At 42.1% G+C, this 20,566-nt stretch overlaps 1 protein-coding gene across 2 annotated transcripts in view; it reads left to right on the top strand.

Moving 5' to 3' along the window:
* The window catches only part of CDK15 (cyclin dependent kinase 15), a 78,762-nt gene that overhangs the window by 56,016 nt on the left and 2,180 nt on the right, over nt 1–20,566 (top strand). For both annotated transcript variants that reach the window (XM_049615171.1, XM_049615170.1), the window contains exons 11-12: nt 5,268–5,316; nt 11,699–11,838. In XM_049615171.1, the coding sequence (XP_049471128.1) occupies nt 5,268–5,316; nt 11,699–11,838 (189 nt within the window). The remainder of the gene's footprint in view (nt 1–5,267; nt 5,317–11,698; nt 11,839–20,566) is intronic.

The following is a 20,566-nucleotide window of genomic DNA, read 5'->3' as shown; positions in this document are numbered from 1 at the left end:
GATTTTTGCAATGCAGTTTTAAGGTTACTGCTTGAGATAGTGAAATAAGGCTAACAACATTATCAACTATTTAAATATATGGTATCTTAAGAATGCATTGTATTTGGGAAATTCCAGAGGTGTAGTTCAGTAGGCTGCATTATAAGATAACCTTAGGGTGATTGTGGTAAGACTATAGAAACCAGAAAATGTTTTACCTTGAGCTAAGACTCAAGATGGTTCTTGTGATGTTTTATCAATCAACCAGCAAATCTCTATTGACTTGAATCTGTTGTGAAAAGAGCTTTCTCATTTCACTTATGAAATAAGATTCACGGAAAAAAATGTATTATTGTATTATGGTAGCAACACTTCTGCCCTCATTTTAATTTTATTCCATTTAGTTTGGAAATTAATATGTTCAGCTTTTTAAGTTTCCCTTTGCAACTTTCTTCACTTTTCCTACCTCAAATTCTAATTGAACTCAGATGAGAACTCTTATTAAAGTAATTATGAAGAAAAAGAAAATTGTAGAAGGAGGAGATGGAGAAAAATTTAGTCTATTGATTTACCATCATTTTTGGAAAGAGAAGGAAAATAAGCTACCTATAGACCTATTATCTTAAAGGCTACTGAAGCCAGAGAAACAAGCTTGAAATGGTGCTGTGTAGGATGCCTATCTGTTTGTGGATCATTCTCTCATTGATCACTTGCAGCTTAACTACTGGGAAAAATCAATGGGAGAGAGGCAAGGTCATCCAGCATCAGGTTATCTCCAGGAGAGTGGAGGCAGGGGAGGGGGAGCAAGCATTGGGCTTTAGCTGTGCCTCAAAACAGCAATCTAACTGTACTCTACACACATAAATCCCTCCATTTCAGCTAATGTAGCTACAAAATAGATGGGGGAAGAGAATCAAGCACAGTCTTGGAAGACATGGAGCCTCAAATTCAATGTTACTACATTGCCTCCTGGGACAACTCTCAGGCAGAATTTATGAGGACTGATCTTTCCCTTGCCATGCTTCCTCTTTCACATCTTTGAAAAATATATTAAGTATGCACCAGACACTATGTTCTGCAATTTTTACAGATACTGATTAACTGAATTTTCACAACTAGCTTGTTTGAGGAAATGAGCCTCAGAGAAGTGTGTGGAAGTCACTGATGAGTGGTCGACCCTACCCTCCTTGCTAGACCAGCACCTTCTGCCTCATTTAGAGGCACACTAGAAACATCTGGAGATCATTAAGGACAATAATAACAACACAATAAGAGACCAATGCTGGGCTGTCCCCAGGCTCATTGAATCAGACTCTGCAGGATGGAGCCAGGGTTTCCTTTTGGTTCAAAACTCTCCCAGTTGATGCTAACATGCAGCTTAGTCTGAGAACCACTGTGTAGACCATGCTGCCTCTCCAAAACGAGAGATGAAAACAAGAAGAAAAAAAAGAAAAAGGAATAAGCCTAACATTTATTGAGCCCTTACCATATTCCAAGTGCTTCATCTTATCTAATCCTTCCAAGCAACTGGAAAAGTATTCCCATTTTACAGATTTGGAAACTTCTGAGTTACTTAACCATAGAGGTTAATTTCCCTCAAGTCCCAGAGCTCACAAGTGGCAGGAGGGAGATTTGAACCTGTGTTTGGGCCTTTGTTCATGTTACTACGGCACACAGCTAAGAAACACACCTCTGGTCCACATTGAAGATTCAAAAGAAATCAAGTGAGGTTTGTAAGAACTAGAGCTTATAGCACGTTAGAATTTCACTATGATGCAATGGCAAATTATTGAAGGAGAACAATAAGGCAGAAATAGCTGAGACGCAAGAGTAGAGAGGAAAACCATGGCACATCAGACCAGAGAAGAGGCAGAAAGAAAAGAGGCAAAAGAGTGAGGAAACACATTACACTTACTACCATCCTTATTCTCACAACAACCCGAAAGAGCAGAAATAATAATTATCCCCCTTCTGCAGATGGGCCTGTGGGGTCCTAAGCAATACCCTTAGGTTACACAGCTGGTAAGTGGCATAGTATGAACTCAAAACCCGGGTCCTGGGTCCAAACCACACAGGATTTACATTGCTCATCACTTCTCAAAGGAAGAAAAAGAGGAACAGGGTTTATTTTGTTTAATGCTGCAAGGCAGGCACTTTACATTCATTACCTCAGAAATCTCAATGAATTCAATGAATCACTTTGTCCTTGTGAGATGAATACGACCTCCAACTTGAGTTTAGGAAACAGTCTGGCTATGGTTAAACTATCTTGCTTAAGGTCTCAGTGAAGCTGACACAGTAGTTTCAAACCCCAGGTTCAGTGTTCAAGCCCTAATTCAGCTAATTCCAAACCCATGTTTCTAAAGAATAACACTTAAGTTAGAAATAGCTTTAAAATACTGAAGACCCAAAAACACAGTGCACAAGGACTGTATGTAGGACCAGAAAAACAAAACATGGGAGAGCACTGAAATGGATTTCCTTATGTTGATTGGAAATTTATTTTAAAAAATTGGTTTAACATTTTTTTTTTTTGAGAGAGAGAGAGAGAGCACACACACACAAGTAGGAGAAGGGCAGAGAGAGGGAGACAGAGGATCCAAAGCAGTCTCGGTGGCATTGTGAGCACAGAGCCCAATGCAGGGCTCGAACCCATGAACCATGAGTTCATGACCTGAGGCAAAATCAAGAGTCGGCTGCTTAACCAACTGAGCCACCCAGGCGCCCCTGGAAATTGATTTATGACTGAATGAGGAAATATTTTAATTTTGTTTGGCCAGGGAAGAACTGTAAATAGGCAGCCAAAAGTAGTTTGGAAATAAACATTCTAAACAAATACCAGATATTCTTATTTTTACTGGTTATTTGTATTTAGGCACGATCACCTGAATAGAGAGTGATGAAGCAGTATATATACAAGCACTTCCCTTTGTGCCCATCTGGGACTATAAACCTCCAGCAAAGTGGTTCTCATTTGATTACATCTGACCTTGAAAACTCCATGGAAATCACTTTCTTTGAACACTCCTTTCACTCTACAAAGTCTATACATTCTATTTTTTTTTATTTTTTTTAACGTTTATTTATTTTTGAGACAGAGAGAGACAGAGCATGAATGGGGGGAGGGTCAGAGAGAGAGGGAGACACAGAATCAGAAGCAGGCTCCAGGCTCCAAGCTGTCAGCACAGAGCCCGACGCGGGACTCGAACTCGTGAACCACGAGATCATGACCTGAGCCGAAGTCAGACACTTAACCAACTGAGCCACCCAGGCGCCCCTATAAATTATTTATTTTTAACTGAACTTACTTTTGAAGTTATAAAATCATGTGTTTTTAAGAAAAATACATTGAAGAAAATAAGCATAGAAGTACAGGGGTAAACCCAGAACCATTATCCCTATCAGGTGCATAGTCTTCCAGGTCTGTTTTTAATGCATATACAGACATGAATATGCCAGTATTATCAAAATCATTTTTTGCCCAACTATGAATAAATTCTTTGTTGGGTTAACAGTCTTGGCGTACTCCATTCCTCTAAGAGCGGGAAGAAGAGTTCTTTTAAAAACAAAACACTTACATTTCAGGCCCAAGAAAAGCACAAGGAAGAAACATCATTTTAAATGAGAGCTGAAATACTCTCTTCTCAATCTGGAGTGGGAAATAGAGGGATTTGATAAGGAGCTTCAGTTTATAGCCCCTGCAGCAACTCTTATCCCCTGAACATAGAGTAAGCATTCAGTTAGTACTTCTTGAATGGATGAGAAATTGTCCCCTTCTTTGGTGGTTTTATTTGGGATTAAATAGTGTCGATACCAAGAATCATAGAAACACATGTGTTCACATGTGAACGTTGTAAAGAGTGCTCCAAAGAAAATGACAAACTTCATCATCATCCATGTGGGGTTATTCAAGCCAGAATTCACTTTCATTTTTACTGTAAGTGACATATAAAATTAGACCCATCACTTTTTACCACTTCTGAGCCTTTGAGACTTTGCCCCATTGTTCATCACGTGACTTTTCGTGTGTGTGTGTGTGTGTGTGTGTGTGCGTGCGCGCGTGCACACGTGCACACATGCACACTTTGTTCTCTCAAATGAATTGTGGGCTCTGCGAGGTTGGGGAGGTTTCTTCTGATTTCTTTTGTATTCTCCCAGAACTTGGTACTGTTCTGCACACAGTAGTTGTTAAAAGTTTGTTTGACTTTAGTGAATACTGTGACCATATTAGTTTGCTAAGGCTGCAGTAACAAAGTACAACAAACTCAGTGGCTTAAATCACAGAAATCTGTGGTCTCACAGTGCTGGAGGCTAGATCTAGAATTGAAGTGCTGGGGGGCACCTGGGTGGCTCAGTCAGTCAAGTGTCTGACTTTGACTCAGGACATGATCTCACGGTTCGTGGGTTCAAGCTCCGGATTGAGCTCTGTGCTGACAGCTCAGAGCCTGGAGCCTGCTTCAGATTCTGTGTCTCTTCCTCTCTCTGCCCCTCCCCTGCACAGGCTCTGTCTCTCTCAGTCTCTCAAAAATAAATAAAGATTTTTTTTTTTAATTAAAGTTGAGGTGTTGGGAGGATTGTTTCCTTCTGAGGGCAACATCTGTTCCAGGCCTCTCTCCTTGGCTTGTGGCTGGCTGTCTTCTCCTTGGGTCTTTTCACAACATCTTCTCTTACACACATCTGTCCCTGTATCCAAATTTTCCCTTTTTTTATGAGGACACCAGTCATATTGGGTTAGGGCCCATCCCAATGACCTCATCTTAACTAATTATTACTGCAATGACCTATTTCCATATAAGGTCAGATTCTGAGGCACTTGGGGTTAGGACCTTGACGTATCAATTTTAGGGGGACACAATTCAACCTGTAATAGTGACCTTCAACAGAATCATAAAAATCCACAGTGAGAAGATGCCTTAAACATTGTTCACTTTGCCTATCTGGTGCCTGAACTCTCTTTGCCTGAACCAAGAAGAATGTGTAGAATTTTTCTCTTAATTTTTTTTAATGTTTATTTATTTTTGAGAGATAGAGACAGAGTGTGAGCAGGGGAGGGGCAGAGAGAGAGGGAGACACAGAATCTGAAGCAGACTCCAGGCTCTGAGCTGTCAGCACAGAGCCCAACACGGGGCTTGAACCCACAAACTGCAAGATCATGGCCCGAGCTGAAGTCGCAGCTTAACCAACTGAGCCACCCAGGCGCACCAAGAACAGTAGAATTTTAATAATATTTTGGCAATGGGATTTTAGGGTTATATTTGGTTTTTAATGTGTCTGTGTGTGCTTTCCAGAATGGTTCTCACTTCCTAAGCCTCAAAGTCTTCAGAACATCTGGAACAGGTAAGCACCACCTTGGAAAGCTGATCTTTCAAGCAGGGTTAGAGGAACATTTCCCTGGGCCTCAGTCCACTGAACACACAGCCCTCAGCACCTGGATCTCTGGGGCCACAAGCCCCAGGAAGATGCCTCTGGGAGAGCCAGCCACTCGTGAGTCTGTTAGTTTTTCTCTATGAACCATTTTACTTTCAGAGAGTTTGGTCATTAAAATTGTTTTGCGCCCCTCGACCATGCCAGAGGCCCTGAGAATGAGGGAGTGTTGGCCTGCAAGAAAACCTAGTGGGTTTATTATTCTCTAACACAGAGAAACCAAATAACATCATTGAGTGGCTATTGGAGGGGGGGGGCAACTTGATTCATGGAGGTCATGCTTTCCCAGGCCCTCTCCACGCAGTCTCAGCTCAGACCAGGGCAGACTTTTATTACCAGCTTTCAACAAATCCCTAGTTTCTTTTACAAAGTAAAACAGATAATAGAGACATTCCCGGAATAGTTAGCTAACTAAGCCGTGCCAGGCAACCTCAGGGCTAAGAAGAACTCAGTGTTTTCGGACAATGACCAATTACAATAACCAGTATTATTTGATCTGAGAGTAATTAGCTGAGGCTCTTTTCTTTTTGCTTCAGTGAGGAGGCAAAAAGGGCAGTGAGGAAAACATCAGAGACAGGGGGAATGAGCTCAAATGTCAAAGAAAACACACTCTCGCAGGTGGGGAGAAGGAGAAGAGATCCTAACTGAACATTTGAACATTGTTCTTCCCTGAAAGTGTGGTAGGGTTAACCCATCCAAATTTTGTTTGATTTTTTCATACTTAGACTGTTCTTGTGCTTTAAAAACCCTCCATGGAGAGTGAATATCAGAGCACAAAGAGGTCAGAACATAGAGCTGTGGGCTACCAAAGATGTCTTGTTGGAAGAGACAGGTCTCCTTGGGAGGGCTGCACTCTCTACTCTTATTTTCAAGCTCACTGTGTCACCTGAAACCACCCCCCCCCCCCCCCCCCCCCGACTGTTTTGGAGACAGGTTCCAGGGAACCACTGTTTACCATTTCGTTCAAGATGTGCAAACTTTCTCTTGCCAGTATGGTCAGGATCCCTAGCCCCAGCTAGAGATATGTGGGTTTTAGCATTGCCCTAAGGCTTTCTTCCATTCCACTATTGGCTTCCAAAATAAATGGTAACTCCAAACTTAAAAATCACCTTAATACCCTATGCTGCTGCTGTTGGCACTGTTGCATGGCAAAAGAAAGTGCCACAAGCCTCCTGCTATCACCCCACCAGGCATTCCTTCTAGACCTAGCAGGACCTGGATCCACTGAATGTCCCTCTGGTTTTTCTGATCACACAAAAGACCAACCACCTCTGCCCATTGGCTTGTCCCAACAATAACTTTGCCTTAGCTCAGACTTCTGGCTTCTCTTTGCTCAGGTCTTCAAATCAAATCTCTAATGTCTAGAGATGTGCTGCTGAATACAGTAGCCACTAGCCACATGTGGCTATTTAAATTTAACTTTAGTTGTTCAATTGCACTAGTCACATTTCAAGGGCCCAATAGCCACATGTGAGTAGTGGCTACCATACCGGATGGGGCAGAAATAGAATGTTTTCATCATGATGGAAAGTTCTATTGGACAACACTGGTCTAGATTATCATATGAGAAAATTCTTAGTTCTGAGAATGACTTTGTCGTTGAACTAACATTAGGCAGAATGATTGCAATGGGCCTAGCAAGGTGCTGAATATATTATTTCATTTATTCCTCACAAACCAAAGTCCCATTTCAAAGGTGGAAACTGAACTCAAAGAAATGAAGTAACTTAGCCAAAGTCACCAAACCAAGTAAAGTGGAGCCCAGATTCATCTGGCACACAGGTCTCTGTGACTTTGTCAATTGAGTCAGGTTGCAAGTGTGATAGATAGAGAGGGGCTGAAAACTGGCTTTTCTACAAGATTTCTGCAAGATATAGAACTGTGTGTGTGGGCCATAAATACACCTCAGGGCATTGCCTGGGATTTGATGGTGACCCGATCAACATGGGCCTAGTCAGTGCACACTCACTTGTTACATTGATTGGAAAATTATGGACAGCTTCTTTGAAGTTGTTTCTTCCTAGTGTTGGATATATTTCTTATTGTGGGTTTCTGCTTTACCACGTCCTAAACTGGCAACATTAAAAAACTACCCACTCTCCTATAACAACGATAAAGAGGTCATTATTGAAAAAAACAATGATATTTGAATAAAGCCTGCAGCTTAGTAGCATTGTGCCAATAGTAATTGCTCAGCTTTGATAATTTGACTATGCTTATACATAATGCTAACATTAGGGAAAGCAGGTGAAACATATAACTCTGTGTGTACTATTCCTGCAATTCTCCTGTACCTAAAATTACTTCAAAATAAGAACAAATTGAAAAAAGAAATTCAAAAAAAAAATCCCTGCCTTTTTTTCTGTTTCTATGGATCTAGGGGAAAACAACAAAGAACCCAGGCAAACTAACAATGACCAGCCTTGCGCTGCAAACAGATAAAACTCTCCACTGCAAAGGTCAGTGGCAGTAATAGCAGTGGAGATTTTTATGCTCAGAGCCAGCCTGTGCTGAGAAGTCAAGGTTATTGCCTCAGGCCCCTGAGAACCACCAGATTTTACATGTGTGGAGTGATGGCCAGTGGATGGAGCTTCACACAACCACAAAGCCTGATTTTTCATTTTTTCTTACTGTTTGTGTTTCTGTTCTGGACTTCTAAAATTAAATGTGGATGTCCTCACACCCAGCACTTCCTTTAGGATTCATTTACAATTTTAATTCTTTTTACAACTTTTGTAAGCGACGAGGTCTATGGCAACTCAGGTCTGCTGAATGAATGTGTTTTCCGTGCACACAGAGACAGGAACTCTCCCAGACTGCTGGTGGAAATGGAAATTAGTACAACTAGCTTGTAGTCTTAATAAAAAACTTGAACATGTTGTACGTCCTTCAACCTGGGGATTTCAATTCTCAAAATTTATACTAAGGAAACCACTACACAAGTACACAAAGATTTCTCGTTGAGGGGTCACAGCATGATTTTAATGGTAGCCTCTCACACCCCAACAAAAAAGGAAACAACTTTGATAAGGGTCTGGCTATGAAAATTATGGTATGCCCACATAACAGAATGCTATGCAGCTATTAAAATTATGTCCTAGAAGATGATCAAGATAGTCAACTACAAAAAGTAGGTTATAACGGCATACAGAGTATGATCTCATTTTTTTTTGTAAAGCAAGAAATATATCCACTTAAAAATAAAGGACTAAAGAAGAAAAACTGAACATCAAAGCAATAATGATTGTCTTTGAGTGAAGGGGGTTATCTCAGAAGGATGGGGTAGTTTTAATTTTCTCTCTCTGCATTTTCTAAGTGTTTCTAATAAATATGTATTATGTTGGCAATGGAACACTTCTTGCTTCTGGAAATGTTACTAGAAAGAGGGGTTATCAGAGGATTTTTGTCTTCATCCCATTAATTGGGTGGGTAGTTTCACCTAACTCTGCAAGATGCTCCTGGCATGTTAGGGATTTAACATCACAAGCCTAACACATAATATTTATTGACATTTAGCCTATGTGGAAAGATGCTGGTAGGCAAATTAACATTTGTTAATGTCACTTTCCATCCCAACTTTCATTTCCAAAGCAGTGGTCGTAACCATTGAAGAATCGTTCTAGCAAGAGTTAGAGGAGGTGGCAAGTTGTAGAAATGTAATGATAAAGGCAGTGGATAATAAGCGAGATTATAGATGGCAGAAAGAAGTAGAATGATACAAATATGGAAGTAAATTAACATTTGTGCCCAAAGAAGCAACATTTTTATTCCTAGGGCTCTTTTCTCAGCTCCCAAATAAGAGTGCAACATGCTAATCACAAGGTAGAGATTATCAGGACACTTCTCCAGATTGGGTGGTCCCACTACAAGTGCTGCTAGGAAAGTCTCATATTCAGGAGGGCATGGACTTGGTTTATACAGGGAAGACCAACATGAACTTGGCTCATGGGAGGAAGGAGCAGAAGTGTGTTATAGCAGTCATAGACCAGAGGCCATGAGACTGGAATAAATGGAGGCTCCAGGAAAAGCCTTGATACAACCTTGTGGGACGGGTTGGGGGAGGGCTGGTTAGTTGAAAAGGAAAGTCCTAAAAAGAAGTTTTCATACTGCTGATCAGTACCTACTCTCCTTTCTTTCACTGGCCTGGTGAAAATGGCCAGTTCTTCTTATATGAGACTCTACCGCCCCAGGAGAAGTTCTGTCAGCCTTTCCCTGCTTCCCCAGCTACCTAGTCTAAATGCAAAGAGTATGCATGCCATGCTAACACAAGTTCAAAATAGGTTCCCTAGCCTTCCTTATCCAATGAGAATGGAGCTTGTATGCCCTGTCTATAGAACAATTCTGTAATAATTCAATTATTGTGGGCCAATGGGTAGGAGTGTTGAAAGAACCAGCCATTGATTGGGGTGGGAGTGTGGAGGTGGAAGCTGATGGATGCATCGTGCCCCCCTCACCATCAATACCTACCCACCCACCCCCAGAGTTTCATAGAGTGGGTCCAGGCCCCAATTTTTGCACACATCCCATCCTACCACCTATAGTGAGAGTGGACTAGGTGAAAAGAAAAATTTCACGAGATTTTCCTTGAATGTCCCTCTAGACTGATATTAGGCCCTAGTGATCTATACCACCTTCCCCACTCCAAACCCCCTTTCATTGTCCCTGAAAACCTGTGCCTGGGCACCCTCGATGGAAAAAATACCCTCCAGCCTTTTCTCAGGCCACAAGCTAAAGATCAGGCCTCCACCCCATGTTCCCTTCTCTTTTAACTGAGCTGGAAATTGGCAAGGACTGGGGATTTGCAAATTGTCTTCTATCTTAAGTCTACGAAGCAATTATTCCTAAGTTTGAGGGTAAAATTATCTATTTGTAGAAACAGTTTTATGTCATGGGAATCAGATACCTGAAAGTTTCTTATGTAAATCTTATGCAAAACGTGGCCAACTTACAGCTCTGGGCCAGAGCTTCCAGCAATCATGGCACCGGGAAGGGGAAGGGTATCAGTTCTTTGTCACTTTAGGTTGGTATGTATATTTGACATTAAATAAGCCCGTCTATTTTTGCTTAATTGGGGATTTGCGTGGCCAGGGAACTTCATTCTGAACGTCAGACATCAGACCTGCAGTTAATTGCTTCCTGGGATCCGCACAGTTTTATGTCTGGTGGCTTTCCACTTGTAAACCTGACTGTGGGCTCTAGAGATGGGTGTACTTAAATGATTGGCACTAGATTAGCACAGACTTTCAAACGTTCTAAGTAAATAAGAAAATTAAGACTCACGAGTCCTGCAGAATCAGCCCCTGCCACCCTCCCAGCTTCATATCTGTCCCCTCTCTCCCTCTGTCCCAGGCCAGCCAACTGGCCTTTCTTTCCTTCCTTGAAATCAGTCTTCTCCCTCTCATCCCGGGGTCTGTATGAGCACCACAGATCTCACTCAGCCTGCACTGCCCTCGCCTCCCCTGCCCTAATTCCTCAGCTCTCAGCTCAAATGCTTCCTTCTCAGGGAAGCCTTCCCTGACCAGCTCTGACTCTAAGTCAGATATCTGGGCCTTTTTTTCACAGGTAATTATGCATCTCTATGATAATTTGGTTAGTGTCTGACTCCTCCACTAGTCCAAGCTGCCAGAAGGCATAGCCTTCCCTGTATCTTCCAGAGCCAACCACCTACTAGCATATAGTACTTGCTCAACTAATAGATTTGCTCATCTCCAAATGTACAATTCAACACAGATCAACTTGAGGATTTGTCCTTACTGTAATTTGGGCACTTAGTTATCTCTCTTTATATGATCCATCTCAGCGGGCAACCAAGAGAGCTTCTTAGGTAATCCCCGGGAGGCTGAGCTTCAGAAACACTGTAAATAAGGGTATTTTCCATCCAAGCTTCACCCTCCAAAATTGCCTCTTTTCCTCCCTCCCCTCCAGGAGTCTATGCTTGCAGCCCTTGGAACATACATCCAATTGAGCTTTTCTGCTTGGTGGGCACTATCCCTCATAGAAGCATCCTTAATTACATATTTCTGCTTCTATAATGATATTTCTGGGTCCTTTATGTATATACATGTGGTACCTGGAGCCAGTGGAGAGGTGGAGGCTGAATGAGAGCACACTGAGGATAGATAAGAGTACCCATGTGGACGTTATTTTTCCCCTTGCCATCAACTTTACTAATCCCAGGACATTCTACTTGAAACACTCTTCTAGCCTTCTCCTTTTCTCTCCTTTTCTTCTTTCCCCCTTTATTTTTCAGAAGGAAGACCTCTGGAGAAATTATTTTTCTTTCCCACTTTTCCAGGTTGGGCAGGGTTCCTGAAGCTGAAGATCTGGCTTCCCAAATGCTGAAAGGCTTTCCTAGAGACCGAGTTTCCGCCCAGGAAGCACTGGTTCATGACTATTTCAGTGCTCTGCCTTCTCAGCTGCACCAGCTTCCTGATGGTGAGTGAGAGAGCGTGTGTGTGTGTGTATGTATGTGTACATGCACACATGTAAATCTCAGTGTTTAAGTGTTTTCTCCAAGCACTGGAAAATCATAGAATTTGCAACCAGAAATGAGCTTAGAGATCAATTTGCCTAGGAGAAGCAAGAGGGGACCCATTCTTGCCTGAGTTTTCTATGAGATTCTCTAAAACTCAAAAGCACTGGTGGGTTGAGGTGACACAGACCTCCTTGTAATGATCCAAACATTTCACGTATACACTCTTAGAAATTGGATGAGATGAAAGTTGCCTCTGAGTTGTTTGTTTTCCCCAGCATCTGCCAGGAGAAGCAAAACCAAAGTTTGTAACAACCCCCTTCTCTCTCCATGGAGAGTAAGATGATAGGTGACATGGAGATGTCACAAGAGGAGAGCTGGCCTGTCTCGATTGGTAATTTGATGCTGCTGAAGGAAGTACTGGGGTAGGGCGCTGTGGGGAGGGGAGCGTCCTCCCAGGCCGGATGCCCATGGGGAAACACAAGTTACCCTGAAATCAGCCTTGCTGCCTGGGCCTGAAGTCATCCTCCAAATCTGAAATCTGCTGAGGGATCATGTGTCTGGAGCTCTCCTCATGTTTCTCAGAATGTGGCCAGGAAGGGCTAGGCAGAGGATGTGGGCAGTGTGGTCATGGCCTGGCTATTTGGGGGGGACCATGCTTAGGTAGGGTTTCTTTAGAAACATCCACCATTCAACTGAAAAGAAGTTTCAGAATCCCTAAGCAGGAGAAAAGAAAGCTAATAAGGAAGGTCTAGGGGCTCAGACCGGGAAGAGGGCACTGGGAAGGCATTCAGGAGTGACACTGAGGAGAGAGGAGAGAGCTGCTGCCCAAGGGGCTTAGACACATAGGCTAGCCAAAGGCTCCAGGGTCTGCAAATGCAGCTCTGCCATATCTAGGACATTGTCCTGCTACAGCCCAGAGCTCTTACTTTGGGACTTCTTGGGGCATTTCATTATTAAAATGAGTTATTTAGGATCTCCAAAAATAACCATAATCATACAAATGGGGTTAATGTCTTACTTAACCCTGTAGGAAGAGTTAGTCATCAGTATTTATTAAGTCACCATTAAGTGCCAAGAACATATTAAGTGCTATAAAAATTGAAGGAAGAAAGAGCCTTGTCCGTGACCTCAAGGATCCTACAGCGTGGGAGAAAAAGAGGGTGAGGAAGAGGAAACAGGGCACCCTTGTACACATATTAGCACAAATCATATCTAAACAGCTAAAGTCTGTACGTAATCAGCCACAGATGTTCTGAGGATGTGTGTGTGCTAACGGCAATTCTTTGGAGGAACTAGAATAACTCGCATGAGATGGATTGGACTGGAGGTGAATCTGGATTGGAATTTGGAAGGAGGGGAGGGACACTGGCATATGGGTGGAACAAAAGACATTCCAGGCAACCTACAATTCTTCCTCCCTTTCCAGTACCCTCACTCCCACTGTACCCCTATCCGATCCTCTACTTCCATCCTGATACACTGTCCCCCGTCTGAGCCCCTAGATCCCTCTTTAGTTTTCTTCTCTTGGTCCCGGGCTTTCTAACTACCACTTCAGGCAAATATCAACCTTCAGGGGTGTGCATGCACACATATACTCACACTCTCACACACTCACACTCCCTTTTCTCCACTTAAAGAAACTCCCTCATTGGCCCTCCTCCAGGACCTATTATTCTACATACTGAGAACCACTGGGGACTTTCAAAATTGCCTGGGCACAAGCTTTTACCTGATGAAGAGTAATTAGGAAGAAACAGTCATTGTCCAAACTGATGTGTTGTTAGAAACTCGGGTTTTGATTCTTCCTGGCCATCTGAAGCAAAGCCACCAACAGAGGGACTCTGCTGTGTGTGTGTGTGTGTGTGTGTGTGTGTGTGTGTGTGTGTGTGTGTTAGCATGCACACCCATATGCGGGTGTAAGAGAGAGACCCATCTGTATTCCTTCTCTGTTCACCCAGCCACAGAGCCCAAATCTACTTTGACACTTTTAGAAAAATGAAAAGATGGAATCTTGCAGGAGCCTGCCTGTGCTGGGGGGGAGCCGAGGAGTGCTCACAGCAGGAGGGAAGTTGACTTTTCTTTATACATATAGGGGTTTTTCCATGCAGAGTTTAAATTATGCCTGATAAAAGGAGTTTCGTGGATGTTTCAGTTCTTTCAAATTCTCCTGGCTTCCTCCCAATTAAATGAGGTTTGTCAAAGCCACAGGGCTCTGCTGCTGCTGCCTCGGCCGACAAGCACTTCCTGCAGCGACATCTCGAATCCCCGAGGGAGAAGATGAAAGGGCCAGCGCCAAGAGACAGAGAAGGGGGGCAGGATTGGGTGTGTGTGTGTGTGTGTGTGTGCATGTGGGAGGGGGTGCAGAAATAGGTTTAGAGACAGACCGACAGATAGATAGGATGTAGGACAAGTAGACAGAGAAAGCAAGGCTATCAGGAAAATAGAAAAGAAAAACAGAGGAGGAGAGAGAGCAGCTGGGGCCCATCTGTGCACCTTGACAGCAGTGGCCCTTACTCAGGACACATCTACCAAGGGATGCACTCCCTTGGCCTGACAGTGCCAGCCTACTTTTACATTGCCCATGGCAATTAGCCTTTATTAAGAGCCTCCTTTTCAGACAGAGAGCACCAGACAGTTATCACAGTTCCCAACCTTCAGGGACACAGAATCTCTCTCCATCTCTGTGGTGGGCTGCCCCAGGCATAAGAATTGTGCAAAAATAAGACATGCTCTTGTGAGTGGTTTGTAAAGAGAGTTTCCCTGCCATAATTATGCAAGAAATTTTGCTCTCTGGTGGCATTTCAGTATGGAATCATTTAGGAGCTTATATTTATATCATTTTATTATTCTGGTTTTATTCTGCTTGCTGGATAACAAAGTTGTCACTTTAAAATATATTCTGTTTCCCCTTTGATCTGGGAGATGCCAGTTCTTATTGTCTGCCCTCTGAAGAAGACAATTTGAGCATGAAACCTGTGGCTGAGAAATATGTGAAGCATGGAGGGACAGCCTAAATCCCAGTGGAAGAGTGGCAGAGAAACTCCCCATGATGTGCAAGAATTGTTCCCGTCTATCCATGTCTATTTCCCCAAAGCTGAGATGTCCCATACAACACTTTCTCTGGGTCGTGGCACTAAGCTTATAGCAAGAGGAAAGCAGGGGGTTACTTGCCATGAAATCCAGGGTTTCCAAGATTAGTTCCCTTTTGGAACACATTCTTAGTGGAGAAGCATGAATATTAGAATGGCAAGCATGTGGGAACTTCTGGCAAGCACTGACGTTTTCCCTTATTGACTCTTGAACACCTGAAGAAACATTTGTTGATGGAGAAATTATTGGTAGTCTCTCTCAAAACACACCCAACAGCAAGCTAATTGCTTTTGCAGATGGCTGGGGAGATGCTCGCCCTTCTCAGTCGCCGGCTCACGGCCACACTTGCGGTCCTCACTGCCGAGCCAGCAGCGCAGAATGTCAGCTGGGGCAGCAAGGACCTAAAATTAGGTCCTTGGCAACTCTCTAATCTTAGCTGCAGGTTCAGCTTCTTCGTTTAATTCCCTTTGCCCTCAGCATGAACTTGGGCTCTGGGAAAGGAACACTGTTTAATGATTTGGAGGTGGGGGGAGTAGAAAATCATTAAGCTGCCCTTTCTAGAAACTGGCTCCACTCTGTTCTTGCAGGGAGCCTTCCAAATGTTACCCTTGGAAAGTTAAGACTGATTTTGGAAGCTAGCCATTTTGAACCACAGACACTGATCCAGAAAAGTTTTGTTTTTTTTTTTTTAATCTGGGGCAGTAAATGCCACGTGATTTAAGAGTCTGGTCCTTAAGCCTGGGTCCTTGATCGTCAGGACATCAAAGGCTGTCTCTCTCTGTGGGTTGGTCCCATTTTGCTTTCCAAATCCCAGACTTGAGTCTCTCTCATTCCTTCCTGGACTAAATCCCCCTTCTCCTTTAAAACAGGTTTCAGCATCTTAGAAAAAAAAAATCCTGAAACTTGAAAGCTTACAATTGTTTCACAAGTAATTTTTGCAAAAACAGCTTACGAGGGTCTTTTTCCTCATCAAATGCTTTCTTACTTTGCAGCCATACAGAAGGCAAGGCATTTACCTCTCCAATACGTCACCGCACTCTGGTGTCTATACTCCAGAAGTTCTTCAGCAGGCTCTATCCATACTGCCCCATTAAAATCTGAATAATTTTTTGTTTTGCTCCAACAAAAAAATTTCAGGACTTCTTTTAATATTATATCTTTAATATATTTGAAGATCTCTTGATATCACTTTCCAAAGCTCACTTTTCTAGGTTGAGTGGCTTTGACTTCCCTCCTCCCCAATATAGATTCAGCCTCTCTCAGTCTTTAATCATTCTGTTTCATTATTCTGTTCTGAACCTGTTCCAATTATTTTGCTGATCTCTGAGACTATGGACCCACTGTAGACTCAGATTTCTAACATAGTGGGAGAATTATGCTCCAGTTCATTCATTACAGATTTACTGAGGGTCATTTGTATGATACTGAGTGATACAAAAATGAATTAGTCATGGAGTCTGTCCTCAAAGAGCTTATAGTCCTTAAGAAAATGAGACAAGTATATAAACAGCCACAGATCTAGTGTGAGGTGCTCTGGGTGTTCAAAGGAGGTGAGATTAACTCTAGCTGTGGTGATCCTGGATGGCTTTGTGGGTGGGCCCTCAAAGATGTTGGAGTCTGGATGGTTGGGAAGGAAGGACATCCAGGAAGAAGAATGTCATTCTCCCCTCAATACCATCCAACATCATAGTGAAGTTGTCCTCTTTTTAATAATAGTGGCACAATCCTGATTCATAATCCATCATGGTTTTTCTCCTTACTGTATGGCTTGTTGCAATAACTTAAACATTCTCTGTCTTTTTTTTTTTTTAAGGTAAAAAAAAAAAAAACCCCAGTGTGGGGCTCAAACTCATGATCCAAAATCAAGAGTCACATGCTCCACCAACCAAGCCAGCCAGGTGCCCCAATTTAAACATTCTTTAACATGTACTAGTAAAATTTAGTTTCATTCTTTATATGCTAATGGTTTCAAATCTATTTTATTCTTGCTTTTATTGTGTAGACTATTCAAAATTTAACCAGAATACGTTGTCATTCTAGAGGCCAGTTCTCAGGGGATGGGAGGGAGCAGATTCTGAGCCAGGTCTCTCTTTTCTGGCTGCGGGAGTTTGTAACCTAACTCAGACCACCCTCTCAAACCTTTTAAATCCTCCGTTGTTTGATATGTAGGCAGTACATTAAGAAGCAAGAAATTAAGACATATCCTCCATAACACACTTCCTCACCTTCTGTGCTCGGAGCTGTCCTCAAGAGATTCCAGTATATTAGAAGAGATGCTGGAAAGAGAGGAAAGACTTAGAGACTCTTGGAGTGGGAGAGGATCTCAGACACTCGCTATTCCATATCTTCATTATACAGACTGAGTCCCTGACTCCCTGGGAAGAATAGCGGCTGCCGTTTATTGGGCATCTATGTGCTTTACACAAATTCTCACTCAATTTGTAGACTAATTGGTGAGGCTGGAGTTAGTATCCTCACATTACATATAGAAAATAGGGAATGAGCGAGGCTAAGGAAATTGCTCAGTCACGCATCTAGTAAGTGGGAGAGCCCAGGCCTGACTTCAGGTCAGACTCTTAAGCGGCTCTCCCCACTACTCATTGCTGCTTGCTAAAGATCAATGGGAATTTAGTAGCAAAATGAGGATTACAACCAAGGTCTTCACTCCCAGCCCTGTGACCTTTTCCACTGTCCTATGCTCTATGTTTATTTTAGAGCCTTCCCAGGAAGATTCCACTTGTCCCCAGATAACATATTTAATATCTCATAATTAAGAAGGTTCAATTTTGTGTTTAATAGAGACATCCTTCACCTCTTCCTTAATCCTCAATGTCCTTTTGTCTTAGTCTCTGTTCCTGTTTTCTTTTTTGTTTTTGTTTGTTTTGTAATACACAGTCATCCTTGGGTTTTAAGATTTTTTTTTTTTTTTTTTTTTTGAGAACAAGCACACACGTGCATGAGGAGGAGGGGCAGAAGAAGAGGGAGGGAGAGAATGTTAAGCAGGCTCCACACCCAGTGCAGAGCGCGACTTGGGGCTCCATTTCACAACCGTGAGAGCATGACCTCAGCTGAAATCAAGAGTCTGACACTTAACCGACTGAGCCTCCCAGACACCCTGGGTTTTAAAAGTTCTTAATCAATGGTGGTTCTTTTTGTTTGTTTGTTTTACTATAACTCATTCAATTTTATAAAGTAATTTCAGGAATCCAACAAAAAATGGGCACAAGCATAAAATAGCAATTCACATAAGGAAAACAAAAAAAGCATACCAACATATGGAATAAAAAGACAGCCTTACTAATGGTTAAATAAATACAAATAACTGTTAAAGTAGTTATTTTTTTTTCCCTTAACCTAATGACTCCCAGTGTCAGTGAGATTGTGGTAAAATGATGTTCTGCTGGTGGTGTTGTAAGTTGGAGCAACCTTTGCAAAACATTGTGGCACACACATCAGGAGCCATAGAAAATGGTCACAACCTTTAACTCGACACTTCGGTTTCTGGAAATTATGCAAAGAAACAATTAAACAGAAAAGAAAGAAAGAGAAAGAACCCTAGATGCATAAAAATGTTCATCCTAGTGTTGTCTATAATTTTATCTTAAAAAGTATAAAATAAAAAGAAACGGTCTAAGTATTCAACACTAGAGAACAGATTGGATAATGTTGTTATATTGACTCAGCATATAGTACTAAGTAACCATTTAAAATAATTCACAGGAGGGGCACCTGGCCGGCTCAGTCAGTAGAGCATGTGACTCTTGATCTCAGGGTCCTGAGTCTAAGCCCCCCTCTCCCCCCGAACCACCACCCCCCCATTGGGCATGGAGCCAACTTTAAAAAAAGAAAAGAAATTTGCAGGAGTGTTAGCGAATATGGAAATGTTTATGCTATTATGACGTGAGCTGAAAGAAAGTAGGATACAAAATTGCATATTTTAATGTACCTGTGAACATGTATTATGCATATAAACAAAACTGAAAGGTAGAGTACAAAAATAAAAATGCTCTTCCTAGTTTAGGAGGATTGTGGGTAACTTTTTTTCTTTTTCAAAGTTTTGTTTAATGTTGATGTTGTATTGCCTTTATTGTTTAAAAGAATGAGGTAAGGCAAATGGTATTGGGAGTCCAGGCTCCAGACTGAGAGTTAAAGGACCTAAGTTATCTTCTTTTTTTCCAACGTAGCATCTGTTATTGGCCTTCATAAACCTCAATTTCTCAGTCTGCACAATGGGTTAACATTAGTTTCCTTTGTCCCAGATTGACAGAATGTTTATTTTATAAAGCTTTTAACTCACTGAATGCAAGGGTTCACATAAATGTGGTCCTAGGAGAATGAGAGGTGGGAGGGAGAGGAAAAGATAAATAGGCACTAATTAATTTTAAAAGGAAAGATCATCTGCTTTAATCGGAAATGCATATGTGCTGTGCCCCCAGTCAGAGTTTTAAGTGCACTCCATGTTAGTTAGCAACTTCAGCTTAAAGTAGTGCTGTGTGATCCTTTGGGCTTTGAAGATACGAAGCCTATATACATACACATGAGCTAAAATTACCACGTAGTCACGAGGCTGTGTGCACTCTGAATAATTAAATGCACTAAGCAACTCCAGCTGATGGATTGACAATGTGTAAGAGCAGTGCGAAAAACCATGTGACAGGGAAATTACAAGACATTTTGAAATGATGGTTTAATTTCCAAGCTTTCTTTTCAGCTCGTGCTTTCTCTTTTAGCCATTACAGGCAAGTAAAAGAGATTTGATTATCTTGTTTCCTGTGAAAGGTTATTTAGCTCCTCAATCCCATTAAGTCACTTTCTGCACTCCAGTGCACCCAGCCTTCACCAGGTTATCAGCCCAGGAAGAGTAAATGGAGACACCAGGATCAGATTTCTAAAGGAAGGAAAGTTAAAGCAAAGTTTGAAAGGGGTGACAGCCAACAGCCAGGAGCTTAGGAACTCAATTAGACTGAAAGACAACTATCTCATTATCTCGTTCCGAAATGATCTAAATACATAAGAATCTAAAAGTTTTAAATAAACTTGTCCTACTGACTGTCTAGATGACTGAATTTCCCTTCTCAAAAAATTTTAAACACCCACTTTCGTATTTATTTATTCTAAGTGCGAAGCAGCTGTGATAATTATGCTGTCAGATTCAGTAAGCTAATGAGGAGTCAGTAGAATGGAAGGTTTTGCATCTGTGAGATTGCTGCAGAACTGCTCTGCTGCCTTTTTTCCTTCTCTCTTTTTCTTTCTTCCTTTTTTTTTTTTCTCTTGCTTTTGTTTTCTTTTTCTGAGTCAGGAAGGAGAGTCAGGCAGTCCATGGCCAAATTGGAATCCCTTTGATTAACTGAGTGTTTTCCCAACACTGTTCTACCAAAGAATTTCTCTCTTCCTCCCTCTCTCCCTCTTATCCTTTCCCTCTCTCCCTTCTTTCTCCCAATTCCCTTCTTTCTCTCTGCTCTGCTTTCTTCCCCCCTTTTTTTTCATATAAATATCTGTTTCTTTTTTTTTAATGTTTTATTTTTTTGAGAGGGGGGAGGGGCAGAGAGAGAGGGAGAAAGGATCCTAAGCAGGCTCTGTGCTGACAGCAGAGAACCC

The sequence above is a fragment of the Panthera uncia genome (genome assembly GCF_023721935.1).
Source record: "Panthera uncia isolate 11264 chromosome C1 unlocalized genomic scaffold, Puncia_PCG_1.0 HiC_scaffold_3, whole genome shotgun sequence".
Lineage (NCBI taxonomy): Eukaryota > Metazoa > Chordata > Mammalia > Carnivora > Felidae > Panthera > Panthera uncia.
The sequence above is the reverse complement of the archived record's forward strand: the minus strand, read 5'-3'. Positions and strand labels throughout refer to the sequence as shown.